This window comes from Buteo buteo, chromosome 11 (genome assembly GCF_964188355.1).
Source record: "Buteo buteo chromosome 11, bButBut1.hap1.1, whole genome shotgun sequence".
Classification (NCBI taxonomy): domain Eukaryota; kingdom Metazoa; phylum Chordata; class Aves; order Accipitriformes; family Accipitridae; genus Buteo; species Buteo buteo.
Window position 1 is genome coordinate 30,468,523 of NC_134181.1, and position 14,467 is coordinate 30,482,989.

The 14,467-nt window shown below is 37.1% G+C and overlaps 1 protein-coding gene across 11 annotated transcripts in view; it reads left to right on the forward strand.

Annotated features, from left to right (window-relative positions):
* Window positions 1–14,467, forward strand: part of CLIP1 (CAP-Gly domain containing linker protein 1) — a 73,671-nt gene that overhangs the window by 9,347 nt on the left and 49,857 nt on the right. For 8 of the 11 annotated variants that reach the window (XM_075041277.1, XM_075041285.1, XM_075041283.1 and 5 more), the window contains exons 2-3: window positions 3,857–4,053; window positions 4,535–5,106. In XM_075041277.1, the coding sequence (XP_074897378.1) occupies window positions 3,960–4,053; window positions 4,535–5,106 (666 nt within the window). In that variant the 5' untranslated portion in view covers window positions 3,857–3,959. Of the gene's footprint in view, window positions 1–811; window positions 913–3,349; window positions 3,517–3,616; window positions 3,636–3,856; window positions 4,054–4,534; window positions 5,107–14,467 lie in introns of those variants that run through there. The other 3 variants (XM_075041279.1, XM_075041278.1, XM_075041281.1) reach the window with 3 other exon arrangements.

The following is a 14,467-nucleotide window of genomic DNA, read 5'->3' on the forward strand; positions in this document are numbered from 1 at the left end:
TGAAACGTTTTACTTTTAATTATGGCATTACCTGTCCTGAGGAAGGAGAGTGTGATGGTGGCAGCATGCTTGTCAGGCATCAACTAAGCTTAAAGAACTATTGGTACGGTAATGTTCTTGTGACTATAAGGTTCTTAAGTGGAGTGAGCTGAGGCTTTAATTTTTTCCCTGTTTTCTTATTTAATTGTGGTTTAGTTCTTTTTGGAGTACCAGTTGTTGAAAAGACAGTTTTGAAAGAAACAGTAGTGGATAGCTGTTTTATTTTTATTACAGGAATTCCTTTTTGACAGTTGGAAAATATTGTGCCTTTTTAATTCAGGGTTATGTGGTTAAGTTTTATTTATTTATTTTTAATCTCAATTTGCCAACAGATTCATCAGATTAGTAGGATTTACTTTCTTACACCAATGGTTCTCAACTTGCTGCTTATGGATTGCTTCAATTCATGCACTACTTAGAGGTCTGTAAAAGGCAAATAAGAATAAGGATATTATTAGTCAGCTAAAAGGGTCAATGCAAGGATTCATGTTTGCATTTGAAAATTTTTAGTAGTCATCCACACACAAAAAAATTGCAGCTTGCTTGAGAATGTAATGCATTTTCATATTGTATGAAATAATATATTTCCCAGTAATGGCACAAATGTAAAGCTTGTCTTTAAAGTCTCTTTTTTTATGCTCAGTTATGGTATTGGTAGAACTTGTGGCTTTCTGAACACTTAAGTAATGTATATTATCATATTCTTTCTGAGCATTTCTTTAGATTCCTGATATGATCTTTTGAGAAACTTAATGTTACTGCCTTTTGGTTATAAAGATTCTTTTTCAGGAGATCTGAGACAGATTCAAGGAAGGAAAGAGAACAAATCGAGACAAGTAGCTAGCTGCTCTCTCTTATGAGAACTAAAATGAGGTAATTGACATCTGGAGCCTGTTAGGAAATGCTGGAGTGCGTAATGCTTAAAATCACTTGATGCAAATTTATGTGCTTTCAGTGTCTTACAGATTCTATTAGGAAATGCTACTGTGAATGTCCTGTCTCTAAGACCAAAAGTTGCATTTTCACTATTGCAATAAGGCAGTAATTTACCAAAATGTGTTGCCTGTATTTTAGCAGTTTTTTGAATTGAGCTACACTTCAGTAACTCTGAAACCAGCGCACAAGGGATTGTGTTACTTCTGGCCTAGTTGAAGGCCTGTATGTTGAGAAAAGCAAATGACGCAGCAGATAGATAAACCATGACTGTGGAGACCAAGATTAAAATATGAATGAGTACCCCGAGCCAAGAAATGCAATATTAGAACATTCTAACTTTCTGTTGAGTAGAGGTTGTTAAACATCTATTAATAAATAATTATTTGAAACTGGCAAAATGTAGTTTTGAGGGGTAATGTTGTGTTTATTTTCTTTTAATATGCCTACCCTTGCACGATATAGATAGTTACTACCTGTGTGGTGCTGGAATGCTCTTTGGGGCAAAAAAAGAGATAGTATATGGAAAAGAATGGCAGAATATTGTAAGACAGCTTCTAGCTTCCTGGTTTTAGGAGGCAGCCTTTCTTAAGGGGGACTTGCTCTGGCCCAAATGAGGTGGTTCAATTTTCATAGATTTGGTGTTTGGCACTGACAGAGAAGACTGTGAACTGAAAAGAACTGACCTTGATACTTCTCACATTTCTGTATTTGTACCAAATCCTTCTTTATCATGTACAGTTTTTCCATTCCATGGATTTTGATGGGTTGAGGAAAGTAATGGAGGCATGCATGGAGATCCTGGCACTGTAGGGGAGGGAATAGGGCCTGCAGCATGAGGAAGAATAGGTAGGTAGCATGTGTATAAGAGAGAAAGGAAGGCTTTTCAGGTCCTTGACGTGTAAGAGCAAAGTGCAGTTTTAGAAGATTTCTAAAACAAAATATGAGGAAATATGATGCATTCAGATTTAGCAGGGAGGGCAGGTATGTAGTAGGAGGGGAAAAAAAAACCCACAGTGTTCCTGCTGTGTCCAAAGTAACATCTTAATGTGATCCTCTAGTTGTTCTTCTGTGTAACTGTGTGCCTCCCAGTTCTTTCATGGCTTAGTCATATTTCACGCATGTCCTTCTGCTTTGATTTTAGAGAGCTAACTCTGCTTTCATGTTGATGAACATGAAAGCTCTCACTTAAAAATTAAACTGGCATATGTATTGCAAAAACAATGGGGAAATTTTTCTCTTCAGTAGTCATAACTTTGCAGATGGGTGGGTGACATACTTCTGGCAATGCTAGAAAAAATGTTCAGAAATCTTCACAGCACTACTTCAGAGTTTTCATAGAGCATAACTTAAATTGTAGACAAACACCATACATCCAAGGTGGTAATTAATGCTTTTTAAAGTATAACATTCTTACAGACTTCTTAGAAAATGCCTTGAATTTGGCATGGCCAATCTTGAAATAGCACAAGAAATGTTTCACTTTGGTATTTCGGTTCACAAAGCAGCGTGCCTGATACTTTCTTTTTTTTTCACAGTGAATTGATTTTTAGGAACACTAATGCGCTGGCTATTAATAATACATGAGGGGTAAAACTTATACTGGTAGGCAAAAGATGCGGTTGCCTTATCTCTTTAGTCCTCCTTCCTGTAGTGTAGCAGTCTCTCCTTCAGTAGTGTTTGCTTTGCCTTTAAACATACTGTACCCGCTGTACACGCACCTGGGCACTGCTAATAATGGTTTTGGGAAGTTTGCAATTGCTTTCTGCCTGTGCATGTGTACTGATTGGTGCCAAAATGCTGAGTAAACGGCAGGACTGAGACGTGCTTTGCAGTTCTTGTTTGTCATGTTCTGAGCAAACACTTAAGCAAGCAGTCTATTGCTACATGTCTATGTTTTGGGGTTTTTTTTGCTTCAGGTTTTTGTTTAGATGCATGCTGTTTGGGTTTTTTTTAAGTGGGCATAGCTGTTCTGTCAGTGCCTTAGCAAACAGCCAAGCTGTGTTCCTGCAGAACAGTTTATGCTTTAGAAGATGAGGGGAGACCAGTCATGTTACAGTTTGGCTTTGAATTCATATTTGAGGGAAAAAAAACCCAGATTTTTTTCGTTATGATGAAAAAGCATTTCTAAAGCTTTTGTAATCAGAAGGAAGATGCCTTCTGTGGCAAAACCCTCATGACTTAGTTCCCTGAAAAGCTTATAGCTGGCTTCCAAGTCAGAGCAGGGCTCTATCCTAGCAACGTAGGGAAGAGTCCCTCCTCCTCTTGCCAGGGGAGCATAGCTGGGGCACTGTGTTGGGGACTGCGAGCCAGTGTATCTTGTGATCTAAAAGAATCACATACAGCTGAGGTGGATGTTTACTTTGTAGTTGTCATCATCTAACTCTGTTGATCAATTTCAGTTTTTCAGTTCCAATCTCTCTTAGAAACTTTTTATCCTGAAATTCCTGGTTCTCTTGATTTCTCTTGCAGTTAGTTCTGTAGTCTCAAGTTGTTTTTGCTGGGATATTGCAACACTTGAAAAATGTGACTGAAAACAGTAGGGTGCGTAGCTGGGTTATATCTATGTGTAATGTTAGTAATGCTGTTAAGGGCTTTGTTTTTCTTTCTTAAAATAGCTGTTTAGTTTAAAGCTCAAGATGAATACAGCAGCATTCAGTGAAGTGAGTTATTTTGATGTTTTAGGTTCAGACTTGGTGGCTTTTAACAGGAAATGGCCTTCAAAAGATGAGTTGTAAATGCTATCCTGGGAAATGCTTCTGGTTGTTATTGTAAAGCATCTTTTATCATGCATTTCATACACAGGCTGTGTATGTATAGAAATTTCTTCTGCAGGAGTTAAAATACTGATCTTTTGTTTCACGTCTAATATTTTTATTTACAGGTTTATTCCGGAGTTGGAAAAACTCGAATAATATATTTTATCCATGTTTGGAAAAAAGATAGTTGCTGCAGACTAAGAGGATTAACACTGGTATTGCAAAAAGATGAGTATGTTAAAACCAAGTGGACTTAAGGCTCCTTCAAAGACTATCAAGCATGGGAGTACATTGCTGAAACCACCCGCATCTGTTGCAGCTGGTAAGGAATATTTAAATGTCTTCACTTTTCCCTTTCATCTTCTAACAAAAAGTACCTTGAAAGCTATGAGTATACACCATTTTTACTATTTACACTGAGGTATTTTTGCTTTTATTTCTGATCTAAAAATGTTACGTGTACAACATGCAATAAATCTGAAGTTACTAATTGGGATGTGATCAAGCAGTTTTCCTTGAAGAAACCTTGTCATGGTAAAAATGTTTGGGTAGTTTTGAGGTAAGACTTGTAATCTTTACAAGATTTTTACCAAAACCTATGTTCAATTCATTCAGTGTCTCTGTCCTTAGATTTTTGAATTACTGTATTCCAGAGATAACAGTGTTTTCATAAGTAAGAAAATTTGGAATTGTGCTCTTCCTTTTAGAAATCATGCTTTTCCAAATGCTTGTTACGTTGAAACTACGTAGTGATGCTCTCTGGAATATTAGCCTATTTGCCTTCTCATTGTGCTTGATTCCAGCTCCAGTAGAAAAAGCAGCTTCCAGTGAAAAGGCCTCAAGTGCAACCACTGCAGATGCACATGAAGAGTTTGTGGATGATTTCAGAGTTGGAGAGCGTGTTTGGGTCAATGGAAATAAACCTGGCTTTATTCAGTTCCTTGGTGAAACACAGTTTGCCCCAGGACAGTGGGCAGGGATTGTTCTAGATGAACCAATTGGTAAGAATGATGGCTCTGTGGCTGGAGTTCGCTATTTCCAGTGTGAACCCTTGAGGGGAATATTTACAAGACCATCAAAATTGACAAGAAAAGTGCTGACAGAAGATGAAGCCAATGGTACACAGACAGCTCATGCTTCTAGAGCTACATCACCAACTTCCACATCAGCTGCTAGTATGGTGTCTTCATCTGCAGCTGCACTTCCGCCTTCAGGAATTCCACAAAAAACTTCACCACTTGCTGCTAAGGAGCATTCAACTCCTTCTCAGATTACCAATCTTTCAAAAACTGCAAGTGAATCTATATCAAATCTCTCTGAAGCCGGATCACTAAAGAAAGGTGAAAGGGAGCTCAAAATTGGAGATCGAGTTCTGGTAAGATTCCTCTGCAGCCTCTGTGTTTGCTTTTTGATTGATGGATTGTAACTTCTGCTAATACTCAAAACTGTTCTAGTATTTCCTTGGTCAAGGTAACGTAAATTTATGCTGTAGCTTACTTTTCATTGAGTGTCTTCTGTAGACAAGCTCTTCGCTGCAGTTTTGCATACTGTAGGAAGATCTTTGCATTACCAAGATAAAATGGTTGATTTGGCAGTTTTTAATCTACTATGTTTTGGCAGTATTTAAAAAAGACATTCGGTCTTTAACAATGTATTTGTAGCATAGCTTTCCATAACTTCAAGAACTACAGTCATGATAAATAAAAACAAAGCTTGTGAGATTTCCATGCGGTTCTTTTGCCCTACTCAAGGCCATGTCTTTAGAAAGCTAACGGTTCAGTAATTGATTGTTCCTGAGTAGTGATAGGCAGCAACAGAAGTAGTCACATAACGCCACTGATCACCCAGGAATTACGTGTTCTGTTGGTGATGTGCCATGTTACTTGGCTGCCCTTCCTGAACTCAGAACCATAAATGTTTCTGCTGATGTATCATTTCACCCTTTTAAAAGGGTGTTAAGTTTTGTTAGTTTAAACTTTTTTTTTAAAATAATTATGTTGTATACCTTTTATATTTGGATCAATGTAATACAGCATGGGTCATTTTTGATAACTGATTTGACATACACTTACTAAAAAAAGTGGGAAACTTTGCCTTGAAACAGTAGCCTTTGCTTGAAAATGCAGTAGAAAGCTGGTAATAACATTGTTTATGTTGTATTCTTTATTTAAAGGCTATGTATGTAGCCTTCAAATATAACCAGAATGATATTTGTATGTCCACCAGATCTACAACCACTGTAACTGAGATCTGATTTTAGGTTTGAATTAGTTGCATGTGTCATTAAGCTGAAGAATTGTCTTGCTGTTATTTTGATGCAATCTCTTTTTATTTACAGTATAATTTTTTAGATTTCCATTAGGTAAAAACAAGGACAGAAATGAACACCCTGGCATAGAAAGCATTTCTGGGGTTACCATGAGAACCTTGTGTAGAAAAAAATCTCACGGATTTTATTGTTTGTCCTGCACTGCCCCACCAGATAATGATGCTGTAGTGAAGGTGAATTTATTTTTTTTAATTTTATTTTTTTTTAAGGAAGAATTTGACTCCTCTTTCTGTTTAAAGAGAGCTTAGGGGCCAAATTGAAGAAAGTATGAAGGAGACTAAGGTGAAGTGAGGGTGGGTTTTGACCGACAGCTAGAGTTGGGCTGAGATTTGTTTTCTTGGAGTGGCAATGGAAACAAAAGATTCCCCATTTGTCCCTAGCTATTTCTGTCAGAGACTAGAGCCCTGTCATCTTCCAATCAGTGTCGGGTTTTTAACCACTTGTTTACCTTTTTCTCAAGGATCTTTGTGAGATCTTCTGGGATGTCCTCTTTGTGTGGGAAAATTCTTTGATGCCTATGAAGGCATCACTCTAACTTTCTGTAACTTGTTAGTGCAAATTACAGGAGCAGCATATACTAACTGCCACAGTTTGATAGTAATAAGGTCCCAAAATCTGTTTGTTAAGTATAGGAGATTAAACTTAGTATTTCATTCTCCCTACTTCCTCTGTTTGCCTTAAGTCTTCCTGTTGAATCATCAAATTGTAGTTTGAGGTTTTGGTGTAATTCCTAGCACAGCATGTCAGTGATGCATATCTGTAATTTATATGCCAGTCTAACACAGCATGCGCACAGGAATACAAATGTTAAATGGACCGGATTCTTGTCGTCTGGTTTCTAACCATTTTGGGTCCCGTGCTAATTTTTTGTAGTAGATCCCAGACTCTGCTGATGTCATATCTAAAAATGATTTCAGATGTAAATATCTTAAATCTCCAGGTTAGTGCAAATAATAGTAAACTTGGCTGAATAACCCATTCATTTGTTAATTTTTTTCTTTCTCTGCCACTGAACTCCTGTCCAGCACTATAGACTGTAGAATTGAGCTGTTACTGAATAATTGCTGGAAACTATCCTCAGAGCCTACAGCTAGCACCGGTTGTTGTGAAAGACCTGCCTGTCATTTACCATAGCTTGCCTAGCCATTCCATCTCCATCAAAGGTACAAATGCAACTGGACTGCTCCATGTCATTTGTTTTTTATTTATCCTGACAGCAATAACTTTTCAGTAATATGTTATACAAGAGGATAAGAGGCTTGATGGAATTTTTAAGTCCCACCTCAGCATAGAATTTTTCCTCTAAGTGACAATGTAGCATCATAAGCCTGAGATACACTCCAGTCTGTACCATTACAGAACTCTTAGCGACTAAATGCTGCCCACATTCATCAGTTCTTGCAGCTTGGATTGACCGCTATTGAACACTTCGTGAAGGTTCTTAGTAATAGCAATGCCATGATGATTATGGATATATGGGGAAAACAACTGCTGAGAATTGCATCTTGAAAATGGTGAGCCTCCAGCAGTGTAGAATTGCAGTTCAGCAGAACAATGAATTCATGATAGACAAAAGCTCATTTGGGAGTCTTATTAAAATACTTAACTGGAAAAGTATGTCCTTAAGGGCAGATTCATAGAGGGGTAAGACATAGCACATCAGCTAAGATTACATTCTAGAATGGACTTCAGATGTGGCTCAACTTTGTTGGTCTTAGTGTGTGATCTTAGAGTGGGGTTTTACACTGGAGTATTTCAATCTGTTAAATATTTTTCTCTAACTTTGATTTTAAAATGTACTTAATAGGAGTTGCCTTAAATCAATCTGTTCAATTTTTATTTTTTTTTTTTGGCAACTGGCTGTTTTTGGATGATACCTTCAGCAAAAAAGGCAAAATCGTATGGCTTTTTTTTTCTGCCCAATCTGGATTATCAAGAAACAAGAGGCCCTTCTGACAACTGTTTAAATGCCAGAGAAGTGCGTTTACCAATTCACACCTCAGCTTGGCTTCTTTTTTAAATTACACAAATGTAAATTTGACACAAGTTTGTTGAACCTGAAATATTGGGTTCAAAGCATTTCAGGTTTGATAAACTGACGTTTCCCAACAGCTAAGCTTTGCTGGAACATTTTTCAGTTTGTACTGAGATGTTAGTACTATTCCTTTATGTGAAAAGAAGCTGTCAACTCTTCACAGTTGCTTCTGCATTCTGTCACAGCAAACTACTGCGTCAGATGTTCATAGCCAGTGGTGTTGGGATGAGGTAGTTTGATTAAAGGCCGTACTTGCAAAGAAATCTTGGAAGAGATGATTAAAGCTGTAGTGCGTGGTCTGTATTGTTTTGTGTGGATAGAAAAAATGTCTTAAGCTTCTTTTCTTATTCCTTTGATATCTACTTGTTTTACCAGTATTTTTTGCACTTAAAGTTAGAAATTATTTAAGGCTACATAGTCCCATATGTACAGTCCCCTCAAACTTCTATGTATCTTTAAAAAATACATAGATTTAATAATAAAGGAAGCTTCCAATGTATGTATCCCAGATTTAATTGGATACGAAGACAGGTGCCCTACAGGATCTTTCCTTAATTCAGATAACATTAGGAAAAATAGTGGCTACATACAAACTAAGCGTTTGGGACACTCATTCTGCTTGTCAGAGAAAAAAAATTCCACCGCAAAAAACAAGTAGAGTTGTGAGGTGATCACCTATATATTTTCAAATACAGGCTTGCTTAGAGTATCTCATGTGAGGTTGTGCTGAACAGTCCAATGGATGTGGAGATGGAAAGATGGAAAAGCAAGTAGGCTTGCTTTTTCAGGGGGCAGAAAACATCTTTTTCCAAAAGATCTTGTAGATTTAAAAAAAAAAAGTTTGATTAACATCAAAACAGACAGACAGTGCTTCAAGTTATGTGATATGTCAGCTGAGTTGTGTTCCTGTGGATGCCTGCAGAAAAATACTTGTAGATTTGCTGCAACAGTCAGCTACAACTTTTTTCTTTCCCCCCACCCTCAATTTGAAGAAGACATGTTCCAGGCCATTAAATCGAGTTGTAAACATCAGAAAAATAGTTCATGGTAGACATCAATGTCCGTAAGGGAAATATAATAATCATGGAGAAATTCACATTGTCGTGTTTTCTTAGAAGTTCTCTTTCTTGAGATTCTGGAAGAGTCGAAGCAAATCAAAAGCATATCAAACCAAGTGAAGTGAATACACGAGCTGAAGTACTATACCCCAAAATGGATGTTCCAGTGCAAAAGGAGAGGTCCTTTAGATTTCTGTAGTTTACTCCTTCTCAAAGACGATTAGGTTAAAACAGCAAGCAAGCCCTCTGCAGTCTTGGAAATCTCTGATAAGAAGTCTATCTCCCTCAAATTCCAGTATGTCTGAACCATATTCAGCAAGCATGTACTTAATTGTGTAGTTGACTTGAAGCTGAGCAGTAATTTTCCTTTTGCTAACAAGTATTTGGAAATACTTCATGTTAATATGTGGCAATGTTGAAAATATAGGGATATAAAGTACATATTTAAAAGAATTGTGGTTTCTGATATTTAACTCATTATTCAGCTTTTCATTTGTTGCATTGATGTATAACTTCTACTGGAAGAAAATAATATAGCTAAACCAAAGAAAAAAATATTAATGTGAAGAGTAATTCAAATAGCTCTGTATTAACCATAATTTCCATTCTTAACATCTGAAGTATGTTCTGGAATCTGGCTGTGGTTTAGTTATTAGAGAGAGGACACTAACTCTGGGCAGCCTGATCTCGTATTAGGGGATTGCTGTAAAGTAGGAAGTGTTGATGTGGAAATCTGCATTTCCCTCATTGCACTCATCCAGCCTTTACTGGGTTAATGACAGAGTGCAAGTTCTTTAACACAACTGTAGTTGATTTGCCTGCTGAAAATTAGGCTATAGCTTCAGCATTTTGAACCTTGTATGAATAAGAATTCCTGTGCAAAAAGTGATCCCTTCTTGTGCCACTGGAATAAGTGTTGTCGCTACGTACTAAACCAGATGGGGAAAGAATAACTGAAAATTAATTCAGAAAACAAATTACTTTCAGGCTAAGCCAGTTTCTGTTTCCTGTTTGAGTTGCAGCCAGAGAACCTGTTTGCCCTGGTATTGCAAACACTTATGATTTCTTAAGAGCCCAATGCTAAATTGATTTAAAAAAACAACCAACCAAACAAAAGCACCCGAACTAACCAACCGAAAAAATCGACCTTTTTGAAATAAAAGGGGGAAACCTGTTTTGTGTGACAACCGTTGCACCTACCAAAAGTTGAAGCAGTTTTGAGAGCATCTTAGGCTTTTTCCTGGATGGACCAGATGCTGTATTTTAAACAAATAAAAAAAATCTTATCAACCTAAGGGGCCTTAACCTTCTCAAGGGATTAAAGTGCTTTCATTCATTTAACCAGTTACAGCTTCATCATGGTCTGCCAAATCTGATGCTTCTGGAGCTGAGCTGTAAAGCTGTAACTTGGGCCTCTGTCCATATGTTCACAAAAGGTCGCAAACTAGATTTACAGTCATATCCTGATGTGGCCTTTTTGCAAAGTTATTCTCTATGCAGAAGTAACGTGTAATTTCTTCTTTTTGTCTGTTTCACAGTGCTTACTGTAGGTGCACTTCTTGCTTCATTGTTTCTTACTGAGTTCTTTAGTGATGTAATAGGCAAAGACTGATAGGAGATTATTGTCAGATTTGTTTCCACTCATGTAACCTATCTTCAAGTAAACATGATGTAAGGATGTCAACTGATTAAATTCCAGGGCTCTTAAAAGCAACGAAGGGGAAGAAAACTTCACACGTAGAGATAAGTTTCTCCCTTTAGAAGTAATCCTGTATCGTCCATGTGGTATTTTTAAGTTTTCCATTTTCTAGTTTCTGTAACATTCTTAATAGCAAATGCACTTCTGAGTTTAGTCTGTTTAAAAATCTATAATAGTCAGTATTAACTGTTAGGAAAAACAAATATTAATTGGCATTGTTACAGTTAAAGCAGTGCAAAAATAACTTGCCACAATGCATATGAGGATAGAAAAGGAAGAAAAATTTGGAAGTTGAGAACATGCAATTGTTGTGTGCTCTACTGGGGCTGTCATCTCCTGAGCCTCGTTTACTGTAACTGCAAATGTACCACAATATTTAACTGCTCAGCCACGCTTTTGCTTTATGCTTAAGCTGAGTTGACTGTAAGGTATTTTGATGGCTTTGTCATGTTAAGTCAAGGATGAAAGTAATTCTCATATTTATGTATGTATATTTAGACATAGTATTTTGGGTACTGTAAAGTATAATGTAGATGAGTTTGCAAAGTGGTTGCCACAGCATGAAATATGAGAATATAGCTGAAGGATAGAGGGTATCTAGAGGCTTTCTGTAATTCATTATCTAGGCTATTTTCTCTGTGCAAACTGCAGCTTTCTTTTAATGTTACTTTTAAGCATTTTTCAGGACATAATGTTACCTATCTGCTCACAGATAAATAAGATGTTAAATTTATCTTAATGCAGCAAGGTATGAGCTGTGTCTGAGTCATTTTGTTTTGGCAACTCCTTGTTTAACTTAAAATTGCATGTGAGTTACTGGGATGTAATGGTAGCAGTAGGGGCTTTGTTAATAGTTTGTTCATGCAAGGGGTGTTTTTTTTGTGTGTATGTGGACTCCCTGTGTCCCTTCCCCTGCCTTCCCAAGGGGTGTGATAGCCAGGAACATGTTGTCCTTGTTCATTTCAACACAGGATGAGCAAAAGAACAATTTATTTATTTATTATTTTAGTCTTCGCCTTTGCTTCTTTTGTGGTGGCAAATTCACATGTGGCTTTCGTAGTATGGAATTGCTGTTAGGTTTTTTTTTTATTGCTTCCTTTTGACTGAATGAGTTGATTGAATGAATTGAATGTCAGTAGCACATAGTTTTTAATTATTAAACTGTTTTCTTCTGTAAGTGTGATAGCATTGTGTCTGTGTGTCTATTGCACATATTAGCTCTTTTGCCCACTTTGGCCTTGCTTTTGAACCTGCTAGTCAACTGCAACAAAATTGGGTAGAAGTGTAGAGGTTTCAAAGATAAGTTCTTAACAAGTTTCATGGAAAGAGATACGCCCAATGGAAGGTAGAGAACCTAACCACCGATTTTGGAAAAGCTGCAATTTGCCTTCACAGATACTTGCACATCAGAGAATCCACATGATCAAGGTCTTGTCTAAATACTGTTTGTTCCCATCAATAGAAATAGCTGTAGTCACTCTTGCATTTTTAGATTGCAAAGTCACTCGACCATCGTATCCAATGCCACAGGAAAACTGACATCATTAATCCTGCTATTCACAGAATTGCTTGTTTGAAAAATCTGAATTAGGGAGGCAGGTTTAAAGTTTAGCAGAGACTCTAGCACTCTTCCAGTCATGCCTTGATCAAGTGTTGGATGTTATGCAGATATTTCTAAAAGGAAATAGGATAATCTGAAGCTAGACTGTCTAATATCAGGAAGAAAAAGACAGGCAAAAACTAACAGAGGAACCAGATGTTGACAAACTAAAACATGGCAGTTTTGTCAAACATGTTTTATTTCCTGCTGTGAAACTATAGATTTAATGAAGAAAACTCTGTTGTGTGGTGGGATTTTTTTTTTTTAAATTTTTAATACTATCTAACAGTCTAACTTCAAAATTAGATTGGACTTCATTGATATATTTAAGAACTGGGTGGTGGATGCCAAACACCCACCCCCACACTCCCCCAAAAAGTGGCTTGCTTGGTACCACCATTGGATATGGTCACTAGTGTGGTTTTTCTTTGAGCTAATCTGGTGCTTTGATCCATGCTCTGGAAGTAATTGTAAATCATTCCAGATGAAATCTCCAGATAGTCAGAGGGGTAAATAACAACATACATGGAGCAGTCCAGGGGAACTTGTTCTTTCATCTCCAGCAGGCCAAGCCGTTGGTTGCATTTTGCATTCAATGGCAGAGTTTATAAGCCAAAGAATAAGAACATAAGCTGTGTTACAGCCGTGGGCAGCTGTCTACTGGAGAGAGTAGTGACTGAAGAAGATCCAGGAGCTAAAGGTACTGAAGAGGAGTTCATGGGTTGATATGGCAGAAGGACCAATGAAAATACATGATGCTCTAAGTGGTGCTAACCATGCTTTTGGTCAGTACTCAAATACTGTTTATAGTTATTTGAAAAGTCCATTGGAAACATTGCCAAGAATTCAGAACACAACTGCAAAATGACTCAAGCAAGAGAAAATATCTTGCAATAAAAGATTTGAAGAACTCAATCCGTTTCATTTACGAAGGGAAAAAATGAGGTGTCTTGCTTAAAACATGTGTGTTCCTGCATGGTGAATGCCAGTTGCTGAAGAGCTCTATAATCTTCCAAATAAAAGGATAATGAGAGTCAGTGGCTAGAAGCCACAAATTTGTTTTATTTCAAATTTAAATACGTTTCTAACAATGGAGTGATTAACTATGAAAATAGACTGTCAGTAGAAGCATGTTTTCTGATGGATATCAGCTCTGATTTAAAAACATCAACACATGCAGCTTAGCTCAGTACAGTTACAGGGTTAATTACAGATGTAACTGGGTGAAATGTAAAGACCTGTTTCAGGAGAGCCAGAGGAGATGGTCTAATGGTTCCCTCTGCCCTTGAATGAGTGAACAATCAATTAAATACAATTGGTTTTGCCAGCTGGAAATGGTTCCTCTAAATTTGAGAAACAAGAGAAAGAAGATTCTGATTAGATCCCAGGTTTTTCAAAGGCCATATTTGTTTGGATGTTTTTTGCTTTTTCAAGTGTTGTGTATTATGAGTGCAAATGGGTGAAAATGCCCAGTCTATGTGACAAACACAGAAATACCCAAGCAATGCTTTGCAAGAGTCACTATAAATAAGTGCTCAAGCAGAAAGGGAGACAGAGCAATTGTTATTCATCTTTTAACTCTGCTCAGTTGGTCTGAGTAAGTGATACTGTTACAGTGATAGTTTCAGACAGGGGCTGTCCTCTTTTCAGAGAGATCTGTATTTTTCAATGAATACTGTTTCAATAGCAGTCTCATTTTTTTAGACCATCTCTTTTTTTTTTTCCTGGATTACACTGTTTTATTTGTTTTCTGCTTCTACTTATCTTTGGAAATGCAGTTCTACAAAGGTTCTCACAAAGTTTGATGTGCTCATCCCAATGTGCTTTCATCAGGAAGTTTTTAACTGCTTCAGGTTTACAAACCCATTTTGCTACTTTGCATTGCAGCAAATTAATGTAGGTTTAGTTATAATTTGATAAATGGAATTTAATCACTTTTCCCATGTGTTTGACATAACACTAGTGAATTCGAAGCAAATTTCCTCACCCCACAATGACCTGTAGCCTAACCTAGA